Raw genomic sequence first — 16229 nt, 5'->3', positions numbered from 1 at the left:
ATGCGCCCAGACAGGGATCTAATAATGTATGAAATAGATTTGTAAAGTGAAATGAATATCCTGAAAGGAAAACAAGTTATCAGATTTATGTATATGCTGCACTGGGTAACTCGGAGAACATTTTATTCATGCTATTTGGGAAAGGAGAGGTATATGTTGCTATTGCATGCCAATGACATAGGAAAGTAATAATATTTTACTTAGATAAGGTGTGTCACTAAATTCAGGACTTCTGTATTGAATTAATGTACTATTGGATCTTCATAGGTCCAAGAATCCTGCAAAAGAAAGCTGCTTAAATCATGTTATTGCAATATTTTTCTTAAAAATATTTTTTATGATAACACAAATGAGCATATTTACAGTAAAATCAGACAAGGTCAATGAAATACATTGAAATCAAAACAGAATATTTTAAAACCGCTATGCACAAAGTAGGAATTTCTCTTGCAATGGATTCAGTGGATATTGGTTGATTAAACAAATTAGACTATAATGGTGTCTGCAGTTGCCATAGGGTTTTCCCTGAGTTTCTATAAAAATATTTCAGCATTTAACATAGTGGAGGTAATATATTAGGCAATAATATGTATCATTAATGAATTTTTTTATAGATTTAGAGGTTTAATGTCACTGCATATAACTTTTGCCCAATCACTGCATGCTATTTCATATTTGTATGAAAAACTCAAAATCAGAATCTGACAATAAGATTTTAAAAATATTGGAATAAATAGTGCCTATCTATTATGGAGAGAACTGGTTGTTGGAAGAAATTTTCTTTTGGTTTTTTTCCGCTTTACAGGGCTAATCCTGTAAGGAAGGCAGGAATGAAACATTCTGGTGTTGTTTCTAGTTTAATCTTCATTGCCCTGCTTACAGAAACTGCCTCTCCGGTTAACCCTTATTACATTGTAACAGCTAAGGCAAAGTGCCCATCGACCTGAGTAATGTTGAGTTGGCCACGTCCACATGACCACTAAGCCCCGCCTACCCACCTGGTTATTAGGACAGAGAACCTGTTGTTAAATTACTTGAATCCCACCACTGCATTACCTCCATTCTAGGGCTGAAAGAAAGCAACTAGCCGAAGGTCACTCAGCTGGCTTTGTGCCTGAGAAATAGAACTCCCCTTTTTAGCCTGATGCCTTATTCCCTATACCAAACTTCCTCTCAATATCTATATGAGCTATCCAATTTCACTTTCAACCTTTGCAAAACTTTGTTATGCACAAGGACAAAAAGTGAAGCAATACAACCTTACGACTTTGAGAAAAAAACTTCTACCCAGTAATTAACTGCAGTCTCTACACTTCCTATAGCCTTATATAGGTGATATTAAGGACAGCCTCCTTAATATCATTTATTCTGAATGTGCTAAAGCATTATTAATATGAAGTCCACACTTTTAAGTCATTGATTATTTTAAGGTGATATGTAAAAAAACTGTCCCCCTAAGAATTTTCCCATACTATATGAAGGAAAAAAGCATTGTGCATGGCAAGGGAAATTTAGATGATACAGAAATGGCTGAAGAGAAGTATTGGAACTACAGCAAATCTAAATGCTAGATTCTGGTCAGTGACTGTAATAAAAATATTCATTTGTTCATTCAATAGCAATAGCAATAGCAGTTAGACTTATATACCGCTTCATAGGGCTTTCAGCCCTCTCTAAGCGGTTTACAGAATCAGCATATATTGCCCCCACAGTCTGGGTCCTCATTTCACCCACCTCGGAAGGATGGAAGACTGAGTCAACCTTGAGCCGGTGAGATTAGAACTGCTGAACTGCAGATAACAGTCAGCTGAAGTGGCCTGCAGTACTGCACCCTAACCACTGCGCCACCTCGGTTCTTATAATTCAGATTTCTAAAGTTTTCTCTTATAATTTATGAAAGAAGTCTCATTCATTTCATATTACCATTGTTGAGTGCTGGCATAGAGCTTCATAAAAATATATGAAGTAATTATGTAGGTTGAATGTTTAGACGATGACGCCAACGATGATTTCTCTGCAAAGGTTCAAAGGAGGCTACAGATTTGCAAATAACAACATAAATTTATATAAACTGCTTTGAGTTCAAATCATCCTGTTTCTTGTGCAAAACATCTTCAGTACAAAATATGGTGATTTGAGAATTTGGGGAGCGGTCTTGAGTTCAAGAGCTATATTGTGAGTACATTTTTGTTTGTTTGTTTTATATGCAAGATACTTCCAAAATAATCAAAAGAACTCATTTGGAATTTAGTATAGTTGTTTTCTCCCCAAACAAGCTGATTTTGATGTTTCAAAGTGAGTAAAGCTTGAATTCAAATTATTTCAACGTAATGGAAAAGATTGTTAATATGTATTTTTCAGTTGCTGTTTAGTGCTTATTGCCTATCTTTCTCCTTTGATTTAATCTATTTACATTAGACATAGGACAGGTGGTCAGTTCTTTAACAAAGAATGTATGCAAACTGCCTTCTGATGGCCAATGCTCTTTAAGGTCACTGATCTAAGTGATCAAGACTTTACAGAACTTCTACAGAATGCAATTATATTTGTAAGGGCAATAAAAACATTTTTGCAAATTTTCATTCCTACATTTATTTTATGAAACTTCCATTTTTCCTTACTCTCTCCGATAATAACATCTAAATTGAATATACAATATTCACTGTATCCACTGTAAAAAAAAACAATCCACAATAGCAATAGCATTTAGACTTATATACTGCTTTGTAGTGCTTTATAGCCCTCTCTAAGCAGTTTTACAGAGTCAGCATACCGCCCCCAACAATCTGGGTCCTCAAAAAATACTTCAAAAAGCCCATTCGCGAATAGATCTTATAGTGGAAAGGAGCTTTATGCCTTGCAATGATACTATCAATTTTAAGGAGTGTACATTCCCAGAAATGTAACCCATGACATGCACAGGCAAGGAATCAAATTAAATACACTCCACTGGAGAAGGAAATCACTCAAATCACTTCAGAATTGTGCCAAAGAAGTGAAATGGATATACAGTATATAGCCAAGTTAATGTTAATGTGATTTTGGAGGAAGATCTCTCCAAGCCAAAAAATAATGAGCTTCCAGGTAAGAGAGAGAGTACATATGAATAGCTTAAGTGTTTATGATACATCTTGGTTAAAGCCAAAAGAACACTTAAATACTGATGATACTAGAAGCAAAGGGGGAAAAAATGCTGCAAAAATGTGGAATGTCAAAACAATAAAGTCCTTGAGAGTCAAACAGCATACTGGTTTAAAAACAAATAAATATATAAAATGAAATGAAGCAAAATTGATGTTATTACAGCCAGAATTCAATATTAACATTCTCAGAATTTACTAAGTGAAATAGATCCAGGTGGCTCATTTTATATCAAAAGAATAGATATTCTTCAGTACTTAAAAAAGAACTATGACTCAGCAACTATAGCCAGCCAATTCCACAACCCAAAATCAATCCAGAACTCAGAAAGGTATCACAGGTCTGCTTAAAAAGTTTTTCGAGAGCTGTTTTGGTTATTCCATGTAATCTTTATGTTTTTTGATGCACTGAATCCAAAAATGACCTCCATTTTGTCATAGGACATCACGTTTCCTGACAATTTAGGTAACTATGTTAAATAAGGCAATACCTCAAAATAAATGGAAATAGACTTATAAAATTAAAGTTTTATTACAATATTTTCATGAAAATCCTTTTTTGAACTGAAATGAGCTCACCTACACACACTAAACTCGATCCTTTTTCCTTGTGAGGCTCCTCTTGGTGCATTTACGCTTGTGAGTAGCATCTGGAATGTCTCTCTGAAGCATCCAACAGTAGTCTGCCATCATTGTAATGCTCCATTTTCCCTGGTATCTCCTTTCCATCTCTTTAATGTCTTGGTGGAATCGTTCACTTTGTTCCTCACTCACAGCTTCCAAATTTTCAGGAAAGTAGTCAAGATGATATTGGAGGAAATGCACTTTCAAATTTATCAGGCAACCTAAAGCTTGAAATGCTTTCAGCATTCTTCCGACGATCTTTTTGTAGTGAGGATCTTTGTTATTGCCTAAAAAATTCTGTACGATTTCTTTAAATGCAATTCACCCTTCTTTTTGAGGATCCGTCATGGTATTGACAAACTCTTGATCAACTATAAGCCTTCTAATGTCTGGTCCGATGAACACACCTTCCTTCAATTTTGCCTCCGACAGGCATGGAAACTTGGTGACCAAGTATTTGAAGCATTCTCCATCTCTTGGAAGTGATTTTACGAATTGCTTCATCAATCCCAATTTTATGTGGAGAGGTGGTAGAAGAACTTTATGGGAAGGTACCAAAGTTTCTCGGAGGACATATTTTTCACCGACTGTTAGCACCCTTGGCTGCCAACTCTTCTTGGTCCAGTGATTTTGTCAGTCTCGACTGTCCCAGAGACACAGAAAACAAGGGTATTTGGTATACCCAACTTGTTCCCCGAGCAGCATGCACAAGACTTTCAAGTCCCCACACACTTGCCAACCATGGTCTTCATATTTAAGTTTACGAAGACCCAATTCCAAGTTCTCGTAGGTTTCCTTCAAGTGTACGGAATGACCTACAGGTATAGAAGTGTAAAAACCGTTGTGGAGTAAAACTGCTTTGAGACTTCTTTTTGAAGAATCTATAAAAAGACGCCATACTTTAAATCTTATTGGATTTTAAATTGACCCATCAGACCTTCAACATCGATGCAATAAACCAACTTGTCTTCCTGGGAGAAGTAAGGAACAAACTCCTTTTCACGATGTCTGAACCATGAAGATGACACTCCTGGCAACAATAAATTCCTGCTTTTCAGCCTTGATCTGAGTAACTCAATGGCATCTTTAGGAAGATTCAAGTCTCTTACCAAATCATTCATCTCCTCCTGAGAAAACAATTTTGGTCTTGTATCATCTTCAAAGTCAGAACTTGATTCGTCATCTGGTTCAGGTATGACTTCACCTTCATCGGAGCTAGGTATCTCTTCCAAGGTAGCAGGGGGCTTGGGTACTGGTATATCTGTGCCTTGGGGGATGGGACGAATTGCTGAGTGAAGATAGGGGTATGAAATGGAATGCTTCCATTTGGAATTAAACCCTTTCACATTGCATGAACAAAAGTAACAGTAATCACTATGGTTCTTTTGCTCTCGCAATACCATAAGAATCCCATAGCGGAAATATTTTTTCTTACCCTTGAACCAGTTTCGAGGTCCTCAACACACCGTTTGCACACTTTATGAGGCGCCCAAACTTTATCTTGATCTCCAATTTTTAGTCCAAAGTATGCAAAGTATACTTTTTTTCACAAAGTCTGTAATATTCTGCTGTTGCTTCAACACTGTATATTCACCACACATGAAACAGAAACTGTCTGGCAAATTAATACACTTTCGCGGAGCCATAACATAACGCTTGAAGAATGACGAGCTAACATGAATTGCGATGAAAAAGTGTGAACAGACTAGAACCAAGAACCTGATGATGATTCGTGCACAAGTGTGGCATGCAGGAGAGAGCACCTCTGTGTCTGTACACAAGACATCACAGTGCTGGCCACGCCCCCTGCACTGACCGGAGATGCTGCTATCTGCCCTGTGTCTCCATCCCACTGGATTCTTCAGGAAAGATTAACCCCTTCTACCATTAGAAGCACAGATTTAAACTTGCTTAGCTTATGTATATATTGCTGACCATCAGATTTACAGTGCTATTTTTTTTACATAACTCGGACAAACCCTTTAAGGTTTTTTTTTGGCATTTTATATCTTAAATGCACTTATGTGAATTAATTAATAGTAATTTGAACTTTAAATTTGGTTAAAAACCCATAATATAAAAAAATACCAAAATTTTAAAAAATTGATAAATTTGAAGACAGTTTTGCATGTTGTGGCAAATCATGACGTCTAGGAGTTTTTTCAATATTTCATTTGTTTTCAACACACCAAAAAACATGGAAATTAGATGAAAATAATCAAACAGCTTTTTAGTCGCAGACCTGTGTTAAAGGCTTCTCCAGACAAACACAATCCAAAGCGCACTGAAGATGTCGCCTCAAATGGGGACGAAATGTTTGCAACCAAATCACCAAACTCAGAGTTCAAATCAACAACATAGACATTCTACTGTACGCAAGAAATGGAATAGTTGTAATTATGAACAAATGGATATCAATGTCAGTGCTAAGATATAATTCTAAAACATGAGGCAAGTCACCGTATTACAGAATTTGAAGTCTATATTCAAAGCCAAGATGCGGAAGATGTAGATACCAATTCTATGATAACCTATATCACCTTGTTGACAAAACATATATACACCGTCCCCACACACACCATATAAAAACAAGAGACAGACAACCAGAGCTCTGTCAACTTCTGCCAAGTAAATCTTTGAAATATTCTAAAATACAATTCTGTACGTGGACTTCATGTATAGTTGTCTATCTATATGCTCTGCAAAGGAAACGGAGGACTATTCAGTCAGCAAAACAATACCAGATGCTGTAGCTGCTAAATTATGAATTCATTACAAAATTTCAGTTTAAATTATATATAATAAAGGATATGAACAATGTAGTATTCTATATATCTAAATGGTAGAGGTTTAGATTTAATGGATTATATTTGATAAACACAGAATCTGAAGAACTCTGAACTAAAAATTGTGACATAATTAAAGGTGAAACAAACAAAAATATTCCAAAATGTAAACATAAAAAAGAAGACAAAATGACTGCTGTTGATATTTAAAAATAGATGAAGACTGGCAGAAAGCAAAGGGCAACAGAGAAAAATTGCCTGGGTAAACACTGAATATAAGTCTCTGCACAATGATGTAAGAAGGGCCAATAGTGAAACATGTTTTGAGAAATCACAATGCAAAGCCTGACCCTTTGTTACTTGCCACACAGCACTATACTCATGTAGATAAGGACAAGAGCTTGCATTGTAACATCACAACATACTTTTAATCTTTTTGATGAAATCTTACTTGTTGTATATCCCCTGTGACACATATTTCCAAAGAGCAAAGAAATACGAGAAGTTGCATCTAAATATGCAATGCAAAGAAACTGAAGATAATATCTGAATGAATAGGAGCCTTGTGTAATACAAAAATGGGCATGATAAAAGACATAGGCAAAGATCTGTTGGAAAAAGAAAACATAAATAACATGTGAGTATAAGGAAGAACTGTACAAAGTGGATCCCTTAATGATTGAATGTATGAAAATTTGATCACTGAACTAGAGATAGATATTCTGAAAAGTGAAGTCAAATGGGATCTGCAAAATATTGCTAGCAGCTGCAGGAATCGAATAAATATTGGTAAACAGTTCAACATTTTACAAGATGATGAAGTTAAAGTGCTACTTACAACTTTTAAAGAGGTAATAATAATCTCATTAAAAGAATAAAGGGTGCCTCAGATCATGTGGCTTAACCGAATGGAAAAGGCAAAAATACATCTACTTTTGCTTTATTGGTTATTATTGATTATATAAAGGTTTTTAATTATGTAAATCATGAATGATTTGTTGTAAAATTTGGAATGGAATCTGGGGTAACCAGATGGCATTACATTGGAAAGAAGTACGCAATTGCTATGTACTATACAGTCACTTTTTTATTTAACTTTCATACAGAATATATTGTGCAAAATGCTGAACTAGAACACAAGGAAATTGGAATTAAAATTGCTGGAAGAAACATCAGCAACCTCTTTGATGCATAGAAGTGAAGAAGACATAAGAAATTGCCCTCTGGAATAAGGTTGCCCAAGAGATTGAAATAGAAACCTACTGGTGTTTCAAAGGGTCCTGAAGAACTGGTTCTTTGCCAGGCTTTTCAGAACTGAATCCAATTTTTCTTTTTCTTTTTTCCCATCTGGTTATCTTTGACATCTTGCACAGATACATACATATATATTGTATGCACAGATACATACATACATACATACATACATACATACATACATACATATATATGTATGTTTGCGTGTATGTGTGTGTGTATATATATATATTCCCATCCCAAGATTACAGTATGTCAACAGAAAATACTAACCACATATAAATGGCAGATAAGAAGTTAAATCAGTGGTAAGATACATTTGTGAAAACTGGTTCATCAGAATGGTTGAATGATTAAAAAAAAACCTAGTGACTGAACAGTAGTTCTGAAGATAATGTTGAGAAAATTTGAATATTTTGCAGAGGCAGTATATAATACATGGGTAACACTCAGCGGAGAAGATCCTAATGCCTGGAAAAAAATCAACGCAATCAATTAAAAAGCCAATAGAAAACAAATTGGCTAGATACTTTGTGACAATACAAAGATAACCTTAAAAGAACTCGAAGAAGAATTTACTGACAATTCTGAGTAAGTAATGTCTAGTAGATAACAAAGTATAGGTAGCAACTAAATAACTAAACAACACTTTGGGAATACTTTCTTGTTAGTTGTACCGTGGCTGGACACCATTAAAGCTGACGCCACCCAGAGCATAGAAAAACTCAAAAAAAGTAGTACAAGATCAGAAGAATTGAGAGACTTGGCCCGACTAACATCATCATCCACATTATATTCCACCCAATTTTATTTAGATTATTTGAGCAATTCCTTTGTGTTTTATGTTCCTTGATGCTATGGTAGCAGATTCTTGTAACCTGAAAGAAGTAGAATATGCAAAAAAAAATTCTCTTCATTGTATCTGATATTTTTTTGAAAGGTAAAAGTAATAGGTAGGTTACAATAGTGAAACCTGACAAAAGCCCAACCTAGCAATTCTTAGGGACAGACTTAATTTCACTTCTGAAATAATGTCCGTACTCAATATGATGCAGCAATGTGTGCCCCATCAGATTTGTTGAGTTTCAGCCAAAACATGAAGGAAATGGAAAAGTTGGTAATACTGTGGAAAGAAATAAAACAAACATGAGCATAGTATGGTTCATAAAATAAACATCTATCTGAATTTATGCTTTGAAACTTTCTGCAAACAACTACTCTTGTCATCTGTACTGTAATTGCTTCCAGGGACCATTAAGTTACAAAAAAATATTTTTATTGTTTAAAGCAGTGGTAGTCAACCTCTTTCTACCTACCGCCCACTAATGGATCTTTCTTGATGGAAAAATTTCCTTACCGCCCACCAGTTTTTGCGCAAGTGCGGAACATGGGCATATTTCTTTTTTTCAGACATGGGTTCTAAATTTGTTTCACAATTTAACAACTCCTTTTACTCTTACGTTTTGATCTGCACTCCACACAGTGCTTTTTTCCCTCCTCTTTTCCCTTTTATTACAAACACCAAAAACAGTGCTGTATTAGGTGCCAATTTTTATTAAGTGTCACCATCAAAACAAAATTCCTTTTCCTGCCTTCTTCTTTTTTACCTTTCTTATAGTATTTCACTATATCAAGGATCTCTTTTTCCCTTTTTTATTTTCTCCTTCTTCCTTCTTTCCTTTTTTCCCCTTTTTTATTTTATAAGATAACAAAACTTAATTTATGAGCCAGACTAAACACTGCTTACTCTCCTCCTTTATTTTATCCCCTTTTCTCTATTTTTCTTCCTTTTTTTGTTAATTTTTTTTTATCCTTTTCTTTTTATCTCCTTTTTTTTAACCTTCCTTAGGGCAATGTACAAAAGTAAGGCTGAGCTAGTTAGCCCACTTATTATTATTAGCCAACAACAATTCTCTCCTGCCTATAACTTTTCTTTCTCCTATTTTGCAACTGCTGTGCTCTGTTTTATTTTATAAGATAACAAAACTCATCTGCCTGTCCCTGCTATCAGTTTCTACTCCTCCCCTTCCTCTTGCCACGTATTTGCTTGTTTGCGTGCATGCACACGTTGGTTTATTAATGTGTGCGCTCGCGCCTGCCCACTCGCTCAAAAGGAGATTTTAACCTCCAAAGTCCCTACCGCCCACTTGGAATCCCGAAACGCCCACTAGTGGGTGGTAGGGACCAGGTTGACAACCCATGGTTTAAAGCCTAGTGGTTTTGCTGAAAGGAGAGAGGGGATTCATGTGCTAGATGGAACAAGAAATATTTTTGTGATGGCAACCATTTCATTTATCATAAACAACATGCTACCCTTTTTCCCATTACAGCATCTGTGAAATCAGTGCACTTTTGGCTGTAAATGGGAATATGCAGCAAAAACACGGTACGCCTCCAAGAAGGCAGGAAATGAGATAAACCTTATGCATTTTGCAGCCTCTGCATGGTGCATATAAGTCCACCAGACGAAGAACAAAGGATGTTAGGAGCAGAACAATTGAATTGTCTTCTGTTTGCATCATGGACTGATCGTTTTAGTAAAGAGTGAAGATGGTTTTGGAAAACTTGTCAGCAGCCGGTTATTTATTTAGAGTGAATCTATAAGCACCATAAATATCCTTAATGAGACCAAAATGCACAAAGCTAAGACAGGCGTGTAACCAACCTTGGCGAAATATCGCATCCTTGCTGCATAAAGGCACCCAAGGAAAACCAGAGACTATTAAATATCCCAAATTCATTAGTTGATTCGTTACTTTGCGTTTCTCTTCCATCTTCAAACTCCTCAGTGTGCCACTCGTAAGGGCTAAATCTGCTGACCAGGAATAAAACAACACTGACCCCAATGTAGGCAAAAACAATGCACATCCAGATCTCATATGCTAAGGGATCAAGAAAGGAAAACACTCCTGGTTTGGACTTCTGTGGCTTCTTGATCATTATAGATATCCCGAGGCTCATAAAAGGCTTTGAGAAGTCAATCACTTCTTCTCTTACCAGTGTTATAGTTAATGGAGCAATTGCAATATCAGCTTTCTGTAATGGAAACAAAACAAATAATAAGTTATTTAAAAAGGGAATGGCTTCAGTGCTTTTGTGCATTGCAAATGAATAATGTAATGTCAAGGGAAAAGACAGTAATTATTTCAGTACTAGCATCTACTAATCCAGTCTGCCTTAATGTTCTTGCTACTGATATATATGCAAGTTTCATGATATGAGGGCAATTTTTTAATAATCATATTTACGAACATTGATGGAACACAACTTTTCTCCCCTACATAGAATATTTGTAGGGGAAAAAAACGATGAAATGCATTTATATTACCTGTTTTCTAAAATATGTGACTTTGCTTTGATCCAAGTGAATTTTAGATGTCATACTAACAGGTATTGAGCTTATCTTCATTAATCAAATAGTTGCAATGGTTAAAATTGGCTCTTACCCCATAAACAAGTTCTCCAACCATTCCATTCCAGATTTTTGTTTCTGCATCCCTGGCCCCATATTTGCCATCCCCAACAATTGTGAGTTTGTATTTGAACCCACAGTGTTTGGCAATTTCTGCAGCTAAGTCCACACAGTAGCCCTCATATCGTTCATTTCCTTCAAGCATTTCAAAATTTTTCTTCATCATGACATATGGGGATTCCTGTACAGAGAAACTTGGCTTTAGCTGGTTAATAAAGCTATCAAGTAAGTTGCCTATTTGTTATACACTTTTTGAAGCACAATAAGTAAATAAGAAAAAAACCTTTTTCATAAAAGTTCAGGATTATTTATTTATCGATTACCACGGTAACACTTTTTACAGTTGTATAAAACCTTACAGATAGAGGCATTTATTTTTTTAAAAAACAAATTCATGATTTTTATTCACATTAGTGGAAACACTATGATAACAAGAATATTTTAAACACATTTTATTTTTTTAAGCTTTCAAAATAATATATCAGAAAATTCATGATTATTTCATAATGTTTTATATTTCTCAATTCCCACCAAACCAAAATTGATTATATAGATTTATAATAAACATAGAACTGTCAAAAAAAATCTTACCACCATCAAAACAGTTGATAAAATGTTGATGCCTTTAGTATATAATCCAGAGCAGTTATGCCTTGAACAAACAACTTCATACAATTGTTAGCTTACTAGGAAAACAATATGGCATTCCTAAATTTCTAAATATTGTAACTGTATATTGATAATGTCTCAATTTAGTGGAAAATTGTAAATGGCTGAGGTTAAAAAATAAAAAAACCCTTCCTCGAAATGGTTTCCGTTCTCATTTTCTGTCTTCGATCTAAATATGTAAAAGGTATATCTACCACAATAATTGCCATTTGTGGAAAATAAAAAAAAAATAGTGATACATTTCAAAATTCTGATAAATCGAAAAAAACACATGAAGAGATTTTGTAGTTATTCCATAAACAGTATTTCTTAATGTTTTTACACATTCATGGAAAAAAACTAGACAGTCATTATCTATACCAACATAGATTGAGAATGAATAATAAGGTTACAACTTAGAGAATCCATGTCACAAAAAATATGCTTAATTACCAAAATAGTGGTGACAATAATAGTCTTATTTTCTAATCCTGAGGTATCATTGCCAGAGAGACCATCCAGGGGATTCACAACCATTCTGTCCACCTCACTCCAATATCCAATCTGAAAATAGTGATAAATTGTATTCAAATGAATAAATATTTTGTGTATTTTTTGGCAGATTACAATACCATATCACATTCAAGCCTATTGGATATACTCAAGAAGTGGTGATTTCTACATATTCTCTGCAACAAATATTTTGTGTGGTTTTGAAATAGCAATATAGAGATCTATCAAAGAATTATGAGAAAAATGATAATATATACAGGATTCATTCATGTTTACAGCTGAAGGGAGAAAAATGTGCATTTTACTATATCCAAATTAAAATTTCCATGGGTCTTGAATTTCAGTTAAAGTGTTAATTTATGCACAGAGGTTAATGGGTCTTTAATTATTGTACTCATTATTTAACAGATTAACCGAATTGGAACAGACTAACTAGAAGGAACCTTGTAGGTCATCTAGTCGAACCCCCCCCCCCCGCCCAAGAAGGAGGCCCTACACCATTTCTGACAGATGGCAGTCCAGTCTGTTCTTGAAAGCTTACAGTGATGAAGCTTCCACAACTTCTGAAGGCAAACTATTCCATTGGTTGATTGCTCTCACTGTCAGAAAAATTCTCCTTATTTCCAGGTTGAATCTCTCCTTGTTCAGTTTCTATCTGGCCTTTGGATGCTTTGGAAAATAGCTTGACCCCCTCCTTTCTGTAGCAGCCTCTCAAATATTGGAACACTGCTATGATATCTCCCCTGGTCCTCCTCTTCACTAGACTAGCCATGCCCAGTTCCTGCAACTGTTCATTGCATGTTTTAGCCTTCAGTCCCCTAATCATCTTGGTTTCTCTTCTGTGCACTCTTTTTAGAATCTCAACATCTTTTTTGTAGGATGGTGACCAAAACTGGTCTAGGTGTGATTTTACTAAGGCTTTATAGAGTGGTATTAGTACCTCACTTGATCTTGATTGCATCTCTCTGTTAATGCAACTTAGGATAGTATTGATTTTTTGACTGCTACTGGAGACTGTTGGCTCATATTTAATTGGTTATCCACTAAGACTCCAAGATCCCTCTCACAGTTACTGCTATCAAGTCTAGTTTCACCCAATCTATATTTGTACTTATTACTTTTCTCTACATTGAATTTCATTTTAATATAACCGAGCAAGAGTTAGACAATTCTGTAGCGAATTACCTTAATTTCAAAGTAAAATATATGTGATTATAGCTCATAGTAATTATGGTATGATCTATATTTTCATTTCAAACATGCAGCATTTTAAAAACAATCCTAAGGAATTTATAAACATAACATTAATTAATTTTTGTATTGTACATTATATTTTTATATATTTACTTTTCCTGTACTATTTAGAAGGAATGTAGAAGTAACTTTCTATTTATCATAAATTTACCTTCCGAGGACCAGTACTTTTCAGCTCCATGACATTTATTGTAAAGTTAATTCTCTTTCCATTCTGATCAAACTTTATATTTCCAGTTAAGCCTTCCACCTGAACCTATATGAAGTAAAAAATGGAAAGCATAGTAAAGTTCAACAAATAAACATATAAATTTTATTTATTTATTTATTTACTGTGCTTATAGACAAAAAACAGTTATTTTATTTTATCTATTGCTAAGAAATTTTCCCACAAATAATGATATAATATTCCAAGGTTTTTATGTGTAAAATGAAGTGCAATTGATGACTTCCCCAAATAACCTGAAAATATAAAACATTAGTTCTGGAAAGGTTACCTGTTTCAATGCCCTTTCTATTTCTACACCATGAGACCAAGGCACTGCTGGGTTTGCAAGACAGTCACCAGCATTTCCTCTTCTAGAAATTTCAATCCGTTGTTTACGCAAGTTACGGAATGCTTCAGTCATTACTTTAACAGCATCGTAGGTAAGAGCTGATGTGTACTGAAAAGAAGCAGAGGTATATTTAGTGAAACGGAAGCAATAGTATTTGTTTATTGAGTAAATAAAGCAAAAAAAAAAGAATAAATCTACTGTAGGTTTATTTATTTATTTATTTATTCATTCATTCATTCATTTATTTATTAGACTTATATACCGCCTCATAGGGCTTTCAGCCCTCTCTAAGCGGTTTACAATTTTTTTTTAGCAAATTGAGTCAGCAACTTGCCCCCACAGTCTGGGTCCTCATTTCACCCACCTCGGAAGGATGGAAGGCTGAGTCAACCTTGAGCCGGTGAGATTTGAACCGCTGAACTGCAGATCACAGTCAGCTAAAGTGGCCTGAAGTACTGCACCCTAACCACTGCGCCACCTCGGCTCGTAGGTTAAGGAATGCTGATTTGTAATGCTAATTTGTAATGCAGAAAAATAAAATAATACCCATATCTCTTGGTTGCATTTTTGCACAATATAATCAAATTTATTTGCATATAAGAATGAATTTCATTAAAGTGTCTGCATGGCTCCCAACAGTTTTCAATTAAAATACGCCTCTCAATACACAGACTATTAATGTTGAGATGTTCTAACATACTTTTATATAATCCACCTGACAAAAATTTAAAAAATAAAATTTGCTTTTGAAAAATTAATTGTCTGTGTAGGAAAAAGCTGAACTCTGCTTAAAATAAAGTGTTTATATTTTATACTTTCTACAACTGTTTATGCTGTATAACAGAGACCTGGTTTAATTATTTAACACCTTTTCCACAAAAATAGTACATTATTGAATGTACTTCAAATGAATTGAAACAATCCATTAAATTAAAGCTTACTGTAAGAGAATTATTTCTTTGAAATTTAATTATGTTTTAGTCAAGAAGAAGAATCCATGTTTTAGTCAAGAAGAAGAATCCACATACATAATACCACATGAAAAAGCTTGATATTATGTTTTATTTCTTGGAATATATTAAATGTCAAAAATATTATAAAAGTTTTTGCATCATCAAAGTTAAGTAATCAGGATATATGAAACTATGTCTACTTAAAATCAGAATACAGTTGCAATTTCTCTGAAAAACAATTGTAATGAGTGAATGGTCATAATCAATTGCTCCTCAGGGTAAACCTTTAAGCAGTTTCTCCAGATAATAAAACGGTCAAAAATGAACAATTCAAAGCAGTCTCCAGTATAGCAATTATCACATAAACCTTATTTGTTTTACTGTAGAAAAATGGGGCTTGTGTTTTTATTTAAAAAAATGTTAGTCCTTGCATTCATTTAAAATTTCTTGCATCATCATCATCATCATTGAAAACCTTTTCTTTACTAGCATAGTTCCGTTCATCCAGTCTCCAGTCTCTTTATATACAGAATCATCAATATAATTTTTTCTTACCTGAGTCCCGTGACCCGTCAAAACCACGCTCAACTAAGCCGCACCCGATTAAACCGCGTCACTGACGTCATCAACAGGGCGACAACAGCCAGCACGGAGAAAGAAGGGCGCTTTAAATAGCGCTTTGAAAGCAAGCCGATTCAACTTAAGGTAAGGGTTAAGTTTAGGGTTAGCTTTAGGGTTAGGTTTAGGGTTAGGTTAAGGGTTAGGGTTAGGTTTAGGGTTAGGTTAAGGGTTAGGTTTAGGGTTACGTTAAGGGTTAGGTTTAGGGTTAGGTTTAGGATTAGGTTTAGGGGGGTTAGGTTTATGTTTAGGGGTTAATTTTAGGTTTAGGTTTACAGCGTGCTTCTGTCTCCGCGCTGTTGTCGTCCTGTTGATGATGTCAGCGACGCGGTTTAGTCGGGCGCGGTTTAGTGGTGGAACTCCTGAGTCCATTACAAATCCTTCTATCTTCAGATACAATCCTCAACACC

General features: G+C 34.9%; 1 protein-coding gene across 4 annotated transcripts in view; it reads right to left on the bottom strand.

The window, feature by feature from the left end:
- The window catches only part of GRIA2 (glutamate ionotropic receptor AMPA type subunit 2), an 88435-nt gene that overhangs the window by 6932 nt on the left and 65274 nt on the right, over positions 1-16229 (bottom strand). For all 4 annotated transcript variants that reach the window (XM_014067025.2, XM_087724655.1, XM_014067022.2 and 1 more), the window contains exons 7-12: positions 14189-14356; positions 13843-13947; positions 12378-12488; positions 11251-11457; positions 10470-10840; positions 1-18 (exon numbers count right to left, since the gene is read on the bottom strand). The exon at positions 1-18 is cut by the window's left edge and continues 181 nt beyond it. In XM_014067025.2, the coding sequence (XP_013922500.1) occupies positions 1-18; positions 10470-10840; positions 11251-11457; positions 12378-12488; positions 13843-13947; positions 14189-14356 (980 nt within the window). The remainder of the gene's footprint in view (positions 19-10469; positions 10841-11250; positions 11458-12377; positions 12489-13842; positions 13948-14188; positions 14357-16229) is intronic.

This window comes from Thamnophis sirtalis, unplaced genomic scaffold, assembly GCF_051295495.1.
Source record: "Thamnophis sirtalis isolate CommonGarterSnake01/CBP01778 unplaced genomic scaffold, rThaSir2_p1.2 scaffold_10, whole genome shotgun sequence".
Taxonomy (NCBI): Eukaryota; Metazoa; Chordata; class Lepidosauria; order Squamata; family Natricidae; genus Thamnophis; species Thamnophis sirtalis.
Note: the sequence above shows the minus strand (reverse complement) of the source record. Positions and strands in the feature narration are given on the sequence as shown.